Source organism: Raphanus sativus, chromosome 4 (assembly GCF_000801105.2).
Source record: "Raphanus sativus cultivar WK10039 chromosome 4, ASM80110v3, whole genome shotgun sequence".
Taxonomy (NCBI): Eukaryota; Viridiplantae; Streptophyta; class Magnoliopsida; order Brassicales; family Brassicaceae; genus Raphanus; species Raphanus sativus.
In genome coordinates, this window is record NC_079514.1 from 51,431,537 (window position 1) to 51,448,181 (window position 16,645).

Here is a 16,645-nt window from a genome sequence, read left to right on the forward strand (position 1 = left end):
AATGTACTCTCTTTATTTTATAGTTTTTTAATGGACCGGAGGTGTCTGGTAGGGCGAATCTAACCGACTAATTCCTCATAAACCTAATCATCAGTGTCACTAAAATCCGGTTGCTCACAAAGATAATTAAATATACAGTATATGTTGTTTGCCATAAAGATGAATAATCTGGGAAAGATGTTACGAATCCATGACCCTTAGGATCTTTATGAGTCGCCTTAACCACCCGACCATACCGTTGTGGTTTTTATTTGATAGTTTATAGACCAGGCTAAAGTCATATACATTTATATATTTTTGTCAAAATGTCACGGTCTTTGTTAATTAAGTGTAAATGGAGTACTAAATATAAATAAAGTTGATGGGAGTACAACTAATTTATATCTAGATACGTACAAGTCGCAGCTACGCTAAAATATCAGGCTCCGACAAGAAATCTCTTGCAAGAGTTGCATAAACATGGAACGTGAGTTGAAATGTAAATTTATTAAAAGACAGATGGGAAAAAAAAATATATATATATATATACCAATGACAATTGACAATGCTCGTGCTTACACAATACAAATACAATACAAATAAAACCCTTTCATATGTTTGCTTTTTTTTACGTACGTGTTTATATAATGTTATTATATTGAATCAAACCTGTGAAACCAAATATTCATATACAAAACCGGATAAATTGAAGATTAGGTTATAACAGGACCATGTATTGGGGCTTTGTTGTCCTTGAAAGCTACACCATGACTAGTAACCACCTCAAATTCCTCAGATTCATTATTTTTGGAAACCTGCCTTCTCAGTTCAACAGAACCACAATAATCTACTAAGTACTTAGTTGCATCTTTGAAGTATTTGTAAAGTATTGTACCTACTCCTCCCCCTGCAAGATTTCCAAAACCCAAAAAAAAAATGGTTTCAAGATTAGAGAAATGTTGATTTGAGTTAAGATTAAAGCCATATATAATTTTATTGCTTACAATGAGTGACTAATAACAAATTTTCAGAAGGATACTTGTCTGCAAGAACCTTCAATGTACTAACATATCGTTCTTTAAAGCCTTCTGCAGATTCTTCCCATTGTGGCAACTAAACACAACCAACATAGAATCGAGGAAAAATAATATAATAATCAAGATTATACTCAAAGAAACGAAGACAAGACGAAGAGGTAAAAAATGTCGTTGAGAGAGCACCTCTTTACAAGCCATATCCACATTAATGTCAACGGTTCCCTCAGGAAACATAGCTTGTAGATCTGAAATCTTGAAATCAAACTTCCCATCCTTGGGAGCAACCTCACTCTTAATAGCCACTGTGTTCAGTATCTCGCATAATCCAAATTCAATAGCTACCTGAAGCAGAGGAGACAAGGCATAAAGCAAATGCTTCGATAAAAATGATCACACTATTGGGTTCAAATTGTGTTAGTAAGAAATAAAAGTATATATTATGATAAATCGCCAGCATTAGTAAAAAGTAGAAATTACTACGTTCGTTCCATAAACATAGATGTTTGAGTAACAAAATTGTTTCATAAATCATAGTTTTATATGGTTTTATAAAGTTTCTTTTATTAATTAGAGGGCTTATCGGACAATTTAACATGAGAAGGTATTCTATATACCCAATATATCTCTTAGCGTAATAAAAAAAGTTTTATAAAGTTTCTATTATTTAATAATAATAAATTATAAATATCAAAAATTAGTTAAGCTCACTAAATTAATTATTATTATTAATTTAATTTTATCAAAATAATATTCATATAAATGATTCGTTTGTAATATAATTTAATGTGGTTTTCTAATACATATAAAATGTTTTTTTTACAAAGAAAATGTTTAACCTTAAGCGTAGAGTTATCCATGGAAGTCACATCTTTAGAAGACACAGCGTTGTGATCGAGATCAACAGCTGAGAGAGCGGCGACGACTTCAGCAGCAGTCTGTATGCATCGGAGGAAAGGAGAAACAATGATTCGGTGAATCGGAAACCCAACCTCAGATCGGATTCTTTGACCGGTTTGAAAGGCTCGAACCTTACCGTCGTGAACGAGGGGAGGATCCCACGGTCTCACGGCGGTTAAAACCCAAAGTGGCTTGCAATGGTCGGCTCGATCACCGTGACGCATCACAATGACATTTTGGTGGCCATTGGTGTTTGCTTTAGCTGACTCCATTGCTCTTTTTCTTTGTTTTAGGGCAGTAGCAATTGGATGTATTTATACATGCAACGATCTTTCGCTTTTGGTGGAATAAAGCTTATTCCACAATAGGAAATTGCATGGAAGAGCGTCATTACACAATAAGTAATTGTTTTTGCATGACTAATTGAAATAACTACGAAGTTTACATTAATATATTCAACACCATAAGAAAGTACCAAGCATGAACGATTAAAACGGTATTGAGTTAACAGATGCCATTGTTTCTCTGATCTTTACACAATAAGTTATTTAGTGTTTTGTTTTAGAAGAGTCACTGAAAATACTACGATGTTTACATCTATATAATCCAACATTCATAGAAACCACCAAGAATAAACCGATCAAATAAATAAATCGTTAATTCATAATCGAACTGCATTCTCCATTTTTGGTCAACTAGTACATCTTTTAACTTTCTACAATATATAAATTAAATAATTAAATAAAATCAGCTGCGCAAAAAAAAAAGAAGCATCTGTAAAATCTTATACAGTATTAATCTAATAAGACGTGACCTGCTATTAAGTAGTCCAAATAAATGTATAGACGTGAAAACAAAATGTATAGAGGTAATAAAACATATAAACATTGTCCTTAGTCCGCAACTATTTGGATTTATTGTCTAGATAACATAAGAGCAACTTCAGTGGAGAGATTCTCAGATTGAGTTTCTCAGCCACAAAATATTGTTATTTTAATATGCTTTGTTATTTAATTTATTAAAAAAATATTTTATAAGTAACATGGATAAATACAGTACTAAAGGTATATCATATGAGAATTTGTATTTATGTCATTTTCAAGTGAGAACTCCTCAGTTCAAATTGTTTTACTGGATTTACTAACTTTGTACTGGTTTTCTCTTACAATTTATTTTTAGCTATCAAGTGAGAACTCCTCGTTATATTATAAAATGTTCAGTGATCATCAAAATTTACAACCGAAATAGAAGATTTCAGAGATATATTTAGAACAAAAATAGAAAACATTACAAAACAATGAAAGATAGAATCGTTAAAGAGCGAGTCATACTTACAATATGAAAAAACCTATGAAGGATTTCCACTTTTATTCCTAAGGCTATTGTTCAAGAGAACAATTGATAGTCGAATAAAACGACGTTGATGCACCTATGAAAAGGTTGGAATGTTGATCACCAATAATTTTTGGTGAAAAACTCCAGAACACAAGCAATATCAAAAATACGAGTCTTACCTTGGCTTGTTTTGATACTGAAACAAGTACGATCAGCTTTAAACCCAACAAAACTTACTAAAAAGATTATGCGAATCTCAAACTCTAGATTCACCTTTAAAGAAGCACTTATGATAATAGGTTTGGTGACGGAATGAACGGTTTAATAGGGTTAAAACCTCGGACCTCAGCATCACGGTGTTGAGGCAAATAAGTTGTAACCAGAAGAGACATGAGCATACTATCATCGCACTTGTTTTGGTAGTGCTAAGAGACATTACGAACCAAGTGGATGTGATGAACTGCTGATGAATAGAATGACGAAGCAAAAGCAAGGCTTATGGTCTTTCTAGGAAGTATAAATAAATATTGCAGGATTGTAATAACATGCGACCCGTTAGCAAGTCTAGATAACAGTTTGAGAAATTCGCATTCCTTCAATATATTTCTTTACATTCTATAAAATTATATTTAATATATAAGCTAAGTCTAAAGTAGTGATTGGAAACGAAGAAGATGATATATCCTCCTTGATCTGTCATGTCGTTTCCACTACTTCTAAAAACGTAAAATATGATGAAACCAATTGCAAATCCTTGAAAGTAATCGTATTTTAAATGGCCTGCAAACTTCCTGAAGATTGTGGAGGCAATGAATATTGCAAGTCCAAGAAAGAGCTTCTGCGTTTGGTGTCTCTCCTTGATGAGAAGTGCAAGTAGGGTCTATTCAACATATATATGGCCCTAGGTCATTTTTCCCCTTAATTTCATTAATTTTTATCTCATAAAAATTTATGAATGATATTTTATATTTTTATATATACATATACAAATAATTTTTGGATCCTTTTAAATATTTTTTAAAAGATTTTAATTTGTTATATATATATAAATGAAGACTTTTTAATTACATTATGTGAGAACATGAAACTGGAGGCGGTCACATCCATTCCCATTGTTCTTCTCTTAGAGCGACACTGACTGCAAGTGCACCTCCAAAGTGAAGGTCACACTTAACTTTTATCTTGCCCGCTTATAATAACAACGAGAAAAGCTAGATATGCTTTTAAACTCCTTCGAATTTCATTTTCTATGTTATTGTCGTGGTTGTTGTTTCTACTCTGCTTCTAGTATTTTCCTTCACTAGAGTAGAGTAGTACAACATTTAAACTTATATCTTAGGATGATATCTCTTATTGATTAAAATTTTAAAAAAAAATAGATTACATGAGCGGAAAAAGGGGGAAATGAAGAAATGAAAAAAAAAAAAATAAATAAAGAGATCGAACCATAAATGCGTGTTTGAGATTTTGTGGGAAAGAAGGAAAACAGATTGAACCATGTTCGATCTTTCAGTGAATTTTCATATAAAAAACCAGCTAAATAGGAGATTTGATTATAAGAGGACCATGGATTGGAAGCTTGTTGTCTTTGAAAGCTACACCATGACTAGTAACCACCTCAAATTCCTCAGAGTCACCAAATGCATCATTATAGGGAACCTGCCTTCTCAGTTCAACACAACCACAGTAATCTACCAAGTACTTAGTTGCATCTTTGAAGTATTTGTAAAGCATAGAACTTACACCTCCCCCTGCAATTTGCCAAAGAAAGGGTCTCAAGATTAGAGAAATGTAGATTTTGAGTTAAAACTAAAAAGCCATAATGTTTTTGCTTACAATGGGTGACTAGTAACAAATTCTCTGAAGGATACTTCTCTGCAAGAAACTTCAATGTATGAACATATCGTTCTTTGAAGTCTTGCACTGATTCTCCCCATTGTGGCAACTAAACACGACGAACATCAGAATCGAGGAAAATGTATATAATATTAAGATTATTATCAATTGTCGTAGAGAGAGCACCTCTTTATAGGCCATGTCCACATTTTGATCAAATGTTCCCACAGGAAACATAGCTTCAAGATCTGAAAACTCGAAATCAAACTTCCCATCTTTGGGAACAACCTCACTCTTAATAGCCACTGTGTTCAGTGTCTCGCACAATCCAAATTCGATAGCTACCTGAAGCAAAGGAAACAAGGCATAAAGCATCCCAAATGCTTAAATAAAAACTATCAACATAGTTTTTTGAAGTTTCATATAACACAATTAATTAGTAAATATTTCATAATTCAACATATATAAGTACTTTGTGAGTTAATACTCCCTCTGTCCGTTTACAACTCACATATAAGTACTTTGTGGGCATATACAGTACAACCTCTTTAAATTAATAATCGATAGATTAATATCTCTATAAATTAATAGAATTTCATAGTCCTAAATTGAGTTTTTGGTTCAATTAGTATCTCGATAAATTAATAATTTCTATAAATTAATAAAAATATATATTTTTGATGTAGTCCCAACATTATTAATATATAGAGGTTTCACTGTATTATTTTTAGTCTAACTTTCATATACACATATTCAGAGACTCAAATTATTAGGTTTTGACTAACATTAGTAAAAAGTAAAAGCATATATGATACATCACTAATATTAATAAAAAGTAAAAAAAAAACTATATACACTATAAAGAATTCTAAAGTGTTATTGTCTAACCTTGAGCTTAGAGTTACCGATGGAAGAAGGCACGTCTTTAGAAGACATAGCGTCGTCAATGGCTGAGAGACCGGCGATGACTTCGGCAGCGGTCTGGATACAGCGGAGGAAAGGAGAGACAAATACTCGATGAATCGGAAACTCAATCTGAGATCGGATTCGTTGACCTGTTTGAAACGCTCGAACCTTACCATCGTGAACGAGCGGAGGATCCCACGGTCTCTCAGCGGTTAACACCCAGTGTGGCTCGCAATGGTCAAGTCGATCACCGTGACGCATCACGATAACATTTTGGTGGCCATTCATGTTTGATTTAGCAGACTCCATGATTTTTTTCTGTGTGGTTTTTGCTAGTAGACACGGCAAAGATATTTATACATGCAATGATCTTTCTTTTTTTTTGTTTTTTTTTTCTTGAACACCTTTTTTTGTTGTAATCAAGTTTGTAACGAAGTGGTGTCTTCACGAGGAATTTTATTCCATAATAGGAAATTGCGTGGAAGATCATCATTACACAAAAGGTTATTAAATTCTTGTTTTTACATGACTCACTGAAATTACTACGAAGTTACATCTATCTGAATCCAAAATTATTAGAAACTACTAAGAACTAACCGGTTAAATAAATTAAAATAAATAAATCGTTGATTGAAACTGCATTACACCCTTATAGCATTAACATGCGAATAATCCCGTCGATCTCTTTTAGGCATTTGTATCGGTGGCTCTCTCTCCCCTTCACTAATTTATTTTCCAATCATATAATTTAACAGAAACATAGTTGTGAGAGCAATCCAAAACAAAAGCATGATGTTTTTATAAGATTTGTTCATTCGTTCACAAGTGCAATCTCTAAAGACTACATCCGATATCTTTCAGCGTTTATTGCTGAGCCTTGTCAAATCTGACATATATTGTTAGTTTTGTTGTAATTTCCGGTGGTTTATCATCAGGGATGAGGACTATCTGATGTTTGAAACAAATCTTATAAAATTTGTTATGGAAACAACGACCACTAGATAAACCACCATGGATTTAAGATGCAGAATATAATATAGAGATAGAAGCAAGATGCAGAAAAAGAAAACACACAATACAAGATATAGTCTCTTTAACCAAGTCCTCTTGGCCCAGTGGTGAAGGAGTACCCGTTCCTCAAAGCAACGTGTCCCCGCCCTGGGTTCGAGTCCCCGCCCTGGGTTCGAGTGCACTTGGCCACCGAGCTTGAAAATGGTATCTCGGACCTCAGGACCGCCTTCGGGTGGATAGTCGGTCGGCCAAATTCTGAACCGGAGACCTGATTAAAAAAAAAAAAAAAAAAAAAGATATAGTCTCTTTGTTGTGTGGTGATATTGGTACAATCATTGAAAATTGGCCGTTCCAATTTTTATTTTTACTTTTGAATCAATACACTATATTTTAAACCAAAAATATATATAGATTTAAATTAGAATATGACCAATATAATACAACAAAGAGAATCGATGTTTATAATACGACAAATTTGAAGATTGCAAAAAACTAATAGAGTTTTTACTCTATTAATCAAGATTTCTCAAAGAAAATCATCTTCTCAAGTTATTCTCTGTATCTAACGTTTTATGTATCATTTTATCTATTATTGTTTGTTGTATTTTGTATTTGTATAATTTGTTTAGAATCTAATTAATAAATTTATGTTAAAAAAGCATTAACATGGGAATGGTTAACATGGGAATGGTACTACAATCTAATGCCACTTTAGATACATAGGAATGTAGTCTCTTTTACGTGAAATTTTTTTCACAAGGAAACTGCGAGGAAGATCATTACATTACATGAAAGTGATAAAAGTTTTGTTTTTACATGACCCATTAAAATTACAAGAAAAAAAAAACTTTAAAAGGGCAAATACTGCGAAGTTTACATTTATATGATCCAGTGCCGGGCCCTGGGGTAAAGCACCTAAAGTAGTAGCTTTAGGCGCCACAGCTATATATAATTTAAGGGGCGCCAAGATCTAGTAACATACAATTAGCTTAGGGGTTTGGGTTCTGCAACATTAGGCTTTTGGTGACTAGTTCGACTCCTGCTCCCATTTTATTATTTTTTCCTTTTTGTTTTATTTTGCTTCTGGAAAATAGTATCTATATATAATAGGAAACCAGATTTTAGTGATTCATGACGTCACTATTTTTTTATAGGAAAAAAAAAATCTTATCAAACGGTTGAGTTTGTTTTAGTTTGATGATCTAACGGTTAGAATACTGTGTTCATAAATTAGTATCACGTCAGCTATATATTTCGCGAAACAATGCTTCCTTTGTTGTCTTCTCCGAAACAACACGTCTCTTAAAACCACAAATATTTGACGGTCGCGTCTTTTAACAAGTTGCAACTGTTAAAAAGTTTATATATTGAAAATTATAGTCTTCTGTTTTCGACATCTATCCATGAGCATCATCCTCATTCACCATCTCTGCATTTATATTCGATTTGTTTTTACTGTTGCCAGGTTGTGGAAGGTGATTAACAGCGTTGGATTAACAGCATTGGAACGCTCGAGGGAGGCCAACCATGGCGTTTTGGCGTTAATCGGTTCACAAATGGGGTTTCACTAAAAAATCTTAAGTTTCCGGGTGTTAAATTTTAATGCTTGTAATGAAAATATACAAACGAGATCTAAAGATTTAATGAAAGAACAACAAGTAAACACAATACTTTAGTGGATGGTGACAGATCTATCATCTTTGTTTTTTAACAATACAGATCTATCATCTATGGTAAAAGTTGCAGAAAATGTCATCGATAGATAAAAGAAGAAGAAGAGTTTTATTTACTATTTTGCCACTTGTCAAAAGAAAACATTAAAAAAATGGTACACTCGAACATCCAATTTGTTGTAAGAGATTATATATTTTTCCTTTTGATTTTTCTTACGCATTATTAAATATCAAAATTGTACATTCATATATGCATATCATATTCTAATTAAAATAAAATACTTACTTCTTAAATCCATTAAGAAGATAATAAACGTGAATTGTATGATCATATTCTTTTTTTTGTCAGCGTTTCTCTTTCCATATATGTGTGTTATTTAAATTTTAAATGCAAAAATCTTCAATTTTAATGTAATTGGACATTTAAGTAGAAAACCGGCAAAACAACCAAAACCTTTTAAGTGTATAATTTGATAGGGTGAAAATAAATCTAAGGTCTCCACAAAACAGCATCATTAAATTATATTTATTTGGTATTTAGAATAATTTATCTCCCTTTAAATTTTTGATTATACTAGATCTTGTACATACGAATTTTTTTTTAATCATTAGCGGCATATATTCTTAATAAATATTTATATGACTTTCTCAAACACAATAACATTATATTTACATGTTTGTCATCCAAATTGATTGCTTCAAAACGTTATATACATTTGTAACTTCTTGACTTTTAATCATTAATTGTTTCAAACTGTTATATATTTGTAAGTTCCTCTTAGAATAATCTTTATTTTCTTGAATTTTCTAGAGTTGCATCTTCTAAAAATGTCATTTGTCTTAAAAAAATGTATCATGACAAACTTAACAAATCGTATCAAATAAATCTATGCAGGTTATATACATTTGTAGCTTACATCTCTTAGAATAATCTTTATTTTCTTGAATTTTCTAGAATTTATTTTCTTGAATTTTCTAGAATTGCATCTTCTAAAAATTTCATTTGTATTGAAAAATGTATCATGATAAACTTAACAAATCGTATCAAATAACAGTATTCAGTTTATTAAACATTAAATTTCATTAACAATATATTTTACACCATTTGTTTTCTATTTAGTATTCCATCAATCTTTTATTTTGAATAGGTAAAAATATATGTTAATTATAATAAAATTGATATTGATATTTTTATTTATAATTTTAAATATATTTATTCACAAAATTTCACTTTGTTCTAATCTTTTGGTTTATATGTATTTTAAAATAAAATATAAGATAATATTTAAAATGAACAATTTTATGTATGTAATATATTTTTTCCGAATATGTGTATGATACAAGATATAGTTGATAAATATGTAAGCCAAACGAAGCAAAGTATAATTTATTTAAATAAAATATTACATTAGCAAAGAATTTAATAGTCTGCTCGAACAAAATGATATGTTCCATACATTAGATTTAGGTGTTGGTCCTTTTATTTCTCTTATTTCAATTCGAATAATAATTTCTGAGTTTTGGAATTTGATATTTTTGGAAAAAAATATAGAAGTTGTAAAATATTTTTTCTTATTTGGTGGTGAAATATATAATTCATATTTGGTTTTTAAAATCAGATGTATGTTATGTTTTTGAGATAACCATTATTCGCTTTCCTAGACCTATATTTTAACATACAAATATTTTATCATTAGTTAAAAGTTTTCATGTTTACCTAAAACATACTGGTTATTTATTTAAAATATTAATTAAATGCTATTTTGAAAGGTTGGATTTTTTCATACATCTGTATTTTTTACTTATGATCATAACTATCTTAGAAACTTTAACTACGATTTTAACGTTTTCATCATTAGTTGTAATATACATTTTAATTTTAATTTATTATTATTATAATAACTTTAAAAATATTTTATTTTAATATATCAGATTCTGAAAAGTTAATCATAAAGTTCTATGAAAATTTATAAAATTCTGTAATAAATCATCATTTTGTACCTTCACTTTTAATATCTTTAATAATCTTAAATTCTATATTTTTTTAATTGCATATTTACAGCAAAACTTATCTTCCATTCTTGCTTTCAAAACTGCTAAATTTTTTTAAAAGTATATCACTTTCTTCTAACTGGTTACTTGCTATACTTTACTTATAAAATGTAATATAAAATATAATCCTTTTGAAGGATTGCAGCACTTTAGCATTATTTTTTAACATTTTCTATTAATAATAATTTTAATATTTTTATTTTAACCCTCAACCTTTTTAATTATATCAGTTATATATTTTTTCTTAACAAAAAGTCATTTATATATTATCATTTTTTTGTTTTAAGGTTTAATATTTGATAATTTTTAAAATAATATTGAAAATTTTAATATTGATTAGTAAACCTAATACTTTTGAAGGATTACATAAGTTTGGCACTAGCATTTTTATCCTCAATCTTTCTTAACTATATAAGGTAATATATATTTTGAACAAAAAATCATTTATATATTATCTTTTAAAAAAAATTAATGAATAATTATTTTAAGAGAATATTAAAAATTTATTATTTTTTATTTTAACATAATACTTTTGAATAGGTTTGGGCATCCGGGTCCACAGGTCGGGCTCTCTCGGGTTTCCCGGGTCTGGATCTTTCGGGTCCTGAAAATTTGGATTCATATAGATACCTATATAAGTATTCAGGTCCGGTCGGATCGGGATCGGTTTGGGTCTTTAATTTTAATACCTGTAAAATATCTGAAAATATTTTGAGTCCATATGAGATATTATATTTAGTTAATATTTACCATATATATCTAAAAGTTTACAAAATAACTTAAACTAAACTATTAATAATTAAAATAAAACATTTTTAAACTCAAAATTTTAAAACTTTATGGTACTTAATCGGTTCTTATTAGGTCGGATCTATTCGAATCGGTTCTTTTCGGGTACGGGTCTATTCGGGTCAGTTCTTTTCGGTTCCGGTTTTTCTGGTAAAAAAAATTAAGACCCGAAAGGTACTTGTAAATTTTCGGTTAGGTTTCAGGTCGAATATTTTCGGATTGGTTCTGGATCGGATCCTCGGAACCGGTAAAACTTTAATTATAATTCAACTTAGTTGGGTAAATGGTTACATACATCACATGAAATCCAATTAATATGGAAGAGGTTCAATACAATTGAAAAAAGCTTTATGCTTTTAATTAATGATTAATAAAAAAAATTGGTATTTAATTTTACAATTAAAAAATATATGGTTTTAGTTAATGATTAATATACAAAATTTGGTATTTAATTTAAAAGACAGACAAAAATGTTATAGAGGATGATACAAAAAAAATTATCAATAAATTCTATGAAAATGATCATGAGGCTTTAAGAAGTGCAATGGTAAATTCTTCAGAAAGTAATTATACAAGAAAAATTAAATTAGCATTGATAACTATAAATATAAAACAAATGGCATATACCAATCTAAATGCAATAAAAGAATCAGCCAAAGAAATAAGAAGATTAAAACAAAAAATAAAAAAATAATTGAAGATAAACATATTATTTAATATTACAATACCACATCACAACTATTTATTTTGTTACTCATAACTTAAATTCTTTTCATTTCTCATGCACACAATTTATTTAATATTCATACATTATATAAGTATTTGTTAGATGAATAATTATTTATTTCTAAAACAATTACAATATTACAAATCAATTTAATTTTTAATAGTTATTAGAAAGTTAAATAAAGTAAAAGTTAAATATGAAAAAAATCACTATTCCCGGACGTTTACGCACGAGGTTATTTCCTAGTAGTAATTAATAACGATTTGACATGAACAAGTTGGTTACCTTTTCTAACAACTTAATTTTTTTACTACAATACTATTAAATATTGGTATATATTATTAATAAACTATTTAGTTAATTAAATCCAGATTACTTTTTAACTAGATATATTTCTCCTTGACTCTTCCAATCTCCCATGTTCACGTTTTCTCTATTTCTTTTTTTTTTTGAAAAAAAAAAGAATCAGGTTCACGTTTTCTCTATTTCTTCATCTTTCTTTTTTGAAAATTTTGATATTTAATGAAAATTTCTATAATATGAGAATATAAAATATCCTAAATTGGGTTCTAATATTCAGTGAGGCATTTATCAAAATGAAATTAGTTTTAATGTTAATTTTTATCATATGTATTGCTATATTACAATTTTTGTCCTTATTCTTAAAAAAATAGAATTAAGAATCTATCAAATGAATTGTCAATGGAATACAAACCATCTAAAATGTGGTTACTCAAAGTTGATCAATGATTTTGTTAGAAAAAAATATTTGTCTTATTTTTATTTTTGGAAACAAATCAAGTTTTAGTAACAAGTATTTTGATTACATATTAAAAATGCAATAAAAATTTAGTTATATATGGGGCATTATTTTTTGGATTCGCTTTAGGCGTCACATTAATCCGGACCGGCACTGGATCCACTGATCCAGCATCATCGGAAACCACCAGGATGACTAATGAACCGGCGGGAACCGGCATCAAATAATCTGGTCTTGGACACCTAGTTACATTTATATGATCCAACATTTTCAGAGATAGATCACAAGGTTGAAAGATGTGATCTTCTCCACCCTCTCTCCTCCCGTGAACCAAATCTAACAGCGCGTGCGTCTACTCTCTCCGGCGTTGGCGGCGCGTGCCGGCGTCGGAGGAGCTTCTCCTCCTCTCTCTTGTTTCTCCTTTGCTTCTCTCCGTCATCTCTCTTTCCTGTCCGATATGTTTGAGATCCTGGGCTGTTCTGTCTCACTGGCGAGTGCTCCTATGCGCAAGGAGGTTCTTTCCGGCGAGGTCTGGCTTCTACTGGTTTCTCAGCGAGGCAGTGAAAAGATGTGTTCGTGGAGTGGTCGGCTTTTAGGGTTGGAAAAAGATCGATTTTCAAATCTAGATCTGCTTTGTTCTTTCCTTCGTCGTTGTTTGAGGAGCTCCGGTTTGTCTTCCTCAGTCTGGTGGTGGACTCGATCTCCACCGTTTTCTGAGCAAGGTTTCAGATTTCTTCTGGGTTTTGGTTCTTCAGTCCTCTTCGGTGTCGTCGTGGGCCTGCTCCTCTTCTCAGTGGTTAGGTGAGCTCCGGGTGGTGTCGCTTGACATTGGAGGCGAGCCCTGAGCTTTAGTACGCAGGTTGTGGATGGTGCTGAGCTCTTCAGGTTCGCGTTGGTTTGGCTTGTGGTTTTACTCGTCTGTGCTCCGACGGGTTCTGGCGGTCGTCTATGGCCTCTAGAGATTGCAGGTCAGACTGCTTCATATCGGTCTCCTCTTCACGGCTACTATCCTCTTCCATCCTTTGATTAAGGCGACGGCCTTTAAGGCGGATTGAGTCTTCTACTCTTCATCAGTTTTGGACCCGTTTGGCTTGGGTTTAAGTATCTTTCAGCAAAGTTATAGGCTTCCGGTTCTCGGCGGTCACAGATGCGAAGGCGGTTCTCGGGGGGTCATTGACCGTCTTCTAGCCAATCATTTGGTCATGCTCACATCCCGGTACCGCAAAGATTGCTTGATTCTAGCGGTAGTGTGCTACCTTTCTTTGCAGGTTATTGGAGACACTCTGGTTTGGTAGTGGCGATTAGAATCAACCCACCTTTTGCACTGTCCGTGGTGGCGTAGTGGTGTGTACAGCTCGGTTCGGAGCTCTTCTGGTAAGGGTTTCGTAACCTCTCTTCTATTGTCCGCCTTGTACTTCATTGCCAGTGACGATTATGAGTTCCGACGAGTTCATCGGAAGCTAGCTACACTTTAGGCGACTTGGGAAATCCCGGCATCCGAGGTTACGAGGAAAACCTCACTTTCCCGAGATCATCGCCGACGGTTGAGAACGGTGACCGATTCCTGAGAATTTCGAAAAGCTGATCAGCGGATTGTGCCGGGTTTAGTGGGTGGGCGAAGCTGTGATAGTAATAGATTACCTCGGGTTATTTTGTACGAAATCGGCTTGTAATCTGATCTTTATCCCCGTTCTCGGGTTGAATAAAATTTTTAATTTCAAAAAAAAAAAGGAAAAATAAACATTTTCAGAAACCATCAAGAATGAACCGGCTACATCAAATAATCCGGTCTTGGGCCTAACTAAAAATAATCGACCCATTGTTTTTGCTTTTGTTATGAACCAAAATAAAACTGTATGGCCCACATTACGTCAACATTTGGACATATTTCGGGTCCACGTCAGACGAAGTCAGACCAATCTAGAATCTCTTGCAGAACACAACTGAAAAGATACGATCTTCTTTTGTTCTAATGTTAAAAAAATCTCAACCGACGTCGAATGCTTCGCGTAGCAGATAACGACAAGGTCAATTCCGTAAATCTCTTTTTTGAAAAAAGGCTTTCGTATTAAAAACATTAAACATTACAAGATAAGACATGAGTCTTATAGTTTGATAAAGTTTGCATGAAACAAGTTTCATGAAAGATAGAATCTCAACCAATGAAACAACATGTTGAGACTAGAATAACCAACACTACAATGAAAAACAATAACTAGTGATAAGAATCACGACCTCGGCGGCCACGTTTCCCTCTCCCTCGAACCGTTTTCCATTCCATGTCTTGGTATTTAGTAGGGGGTTTAGTTTCCCTCCCACCTCTTGTCAAGCTGAGCAAGCTAGGAAGCTCGGTCCCATCTTCATCCACTGCCACATCTCTAGATCCTTTGAACTGAGCAGGACTCTCAAATGCAAAAGATGGATGTGTTGTGGCTAAAGGATCAACGACTAAAGTTTCACTAACCTCAGTGCTGATAACGGTTGATGGAGATGACTCCATAATATATGCTGTAGTGGAGCAGATTGTAAATCTACTAATATGGGTAAAGTGGGGGTAAAGTTTGGCGAAGCAGTCGGGTTCTCCTGTTGAAAAGTAGGAGTAGCTTCTAATTCAGCTAAGATACCTTCAATCTCTGTGGTATGTTTCTCAGGCTCATGGGCACCATCATATTCAGTTGGTAGGGAAGTTTTCCCATCGACATGTAGCTCATTTTGCTGAATAGTTGGTGCGAAGTAGTCAACATTATCTTTTTGTTGCAAAATAGTATCAATATCAACAACAGGAACATCAGAGCTAGTGTCTGTTGGAACTGATGCGGAGATGGAAACATGAGCAGTAGAAGAAGGTAAGAGACACCTCTTTGCTTTGTGTCCTAGATTACCACATCTCTCACACATAGATGGAATCCATGTGTACTCAACATTAACAAGGAAGATGTTACCTTGCTTATCATCAAGGGCAATAAGCTTCGGAAAGTCTCTATCAAGCTCCATCTCAACTAAAACCTTTGCCTCGCCCATACTAGTAGGATCAAGTCGAGGTTTATGTGTAAGGATAGGTTCTCCAAGTCCTGAAGCAACATGACTTATTCCTAATCTAGAATAGCAACAATCCGGAATGTTCTTCAAATTAGCCCAAACCGGAAGCGTGGAGATTTCAGGAATTTTGAAGGAGCCTTCTGGGGTCCATGGCAGTACAAAAAGTAAACAATCATCGATGTGCCACACTCCACGCTGAATAACCCATTGACGAGTAGGTTGGTGTGGGATATGGAACATGAAAGAAGAATCACCTAGCTTCTTGCAGCTGATCTTACAGCTTATTCCCCAGATTTTATTAACCACAGCATGTACTAAACCACCTGGAGGTATAGCACATTTATGGAACTTTCCAATAATATACTCGTCCTTATTCTCTGGACCAAGCTTAAGCACTTTTGAAGGAATAGATATCTCAGGTGTGCCATCAAGGCGGTAAGTTGGTGTCGCTGCCCGATAGAGATTCCGCGACTGAGCACTTAATCTCGCAGCCCAGGGGAAACGGAGTCTCCCATCCGCTTTTAGTTCCGGTGGTGGTAGCTTTTCAATCGGGGGCTGGAAAGTACGAGATGGATACTTACCCTTAGGTTGCTTGTTTAAGATC

General features: G+C 32.8%; 2 protein-coding genes across 2 annotated transcripts; both read right to left on the bottom strand.

Annotated features, from left to right (window-relative positions):
* Positions 1-516: 516 nt before the first annotated feature.
* Positions 517-2,203, bottom strand: LOC108849710 (uncharacterized). Its single transcript, XM_018623302.2, has 4 exons — positions 1,853-2,203; positions 1,200-1,358; positions 984-1,092; positions 517-886 (listed from the first exon to the last, which is right to left on the bottom strand). Exons 1-4 carry the CDS (start codon positions 2,183-2,185, stop codon positions 693-695), a joined length of 795 nt encoding a protein of 264 aa, XP_018478804.1. The 5' UTR covers positions 2,186-2,203; the 3' UTR covers positions 517-692.
* A 2,373-nt stretch (positions 2,204-4,576) lies between these two features.
* LOC108849709 (uncharacterized) lies at positions 4,577-6,394 on the bottom strand. Its single transcript, XM_018623301.2, has 4 exons — positions 5,973-6,394; positions 5,271-5,429; positions 5,085-5,193; positions 4,577-4,999 (listed from the first exon to the last, which is right to left on the bottom strand). The coding sequence occupies exons 1-4, from the start codon at positions 6,297-6,299 to the stop codon at positions 4,785-4,787; spliced, it is 810 nt and encodes a 269-aa protein (XP_018478803.1). The 5' UTR covers positions 6,300-6,394; the 3' UTR covers positions 4,577-4,784.
* Between the last annotated feature and the right edge of the window lie 10,251 nt (positions 6,395-16,645).

What these genes read in the sequence shown, in the direction of transcription:
- LOC108849710 (XM_018623302.2), bottom strand. Translation starts at nt 2,185, where the DNA reads ATGGAGTCAGCTAAAGCAAACACCAATGGCCACCAAAATGTCATTGTG. An exon ending in TGGATATGGCTTGTAAAGAG is followed by an intron (nt 1,093 to 1,199) that starts GTGCTCTCTCAA and finishes GGTTGTGTTTAG; the next exon opens with TTGCCACAATGGGAAGAATC. An exon ending in TTTGTTATTAGTCACTCATT is followed by an intron (nt 887 to 983) that starts GTAAGCAATAAA and finishes GAAATCTTGCAG; the next exon opens with GGGGAGGAGTAGGTACAATA.
- LOC108849709 (XM_018623301.2), bottom strand. Translation starts at nt 6,299, where the DNA reads ATGGAGTCTGCTAAATCAAACATGAATGGCCACCAAAATGTTATCGTG. An exon ending in TGGACATGGCCTATAAAGAG is followed by an intron (nt 5,194 to 5,270) that starts GTGCTCTCTCTA and finishes CGTCGTGTTTAG; the next exon opens with TTGCCACAATGGGGAGAATC. An exon ending in TTTGTTACTAGTCACCCATT is followed by an intron (nt 5,000 to 5,084) that starts GTAAGCAAAAAC and finishes GGCAAATTGCAG; the next exon opens with GGGGAGGTGTAAGTTCTATG.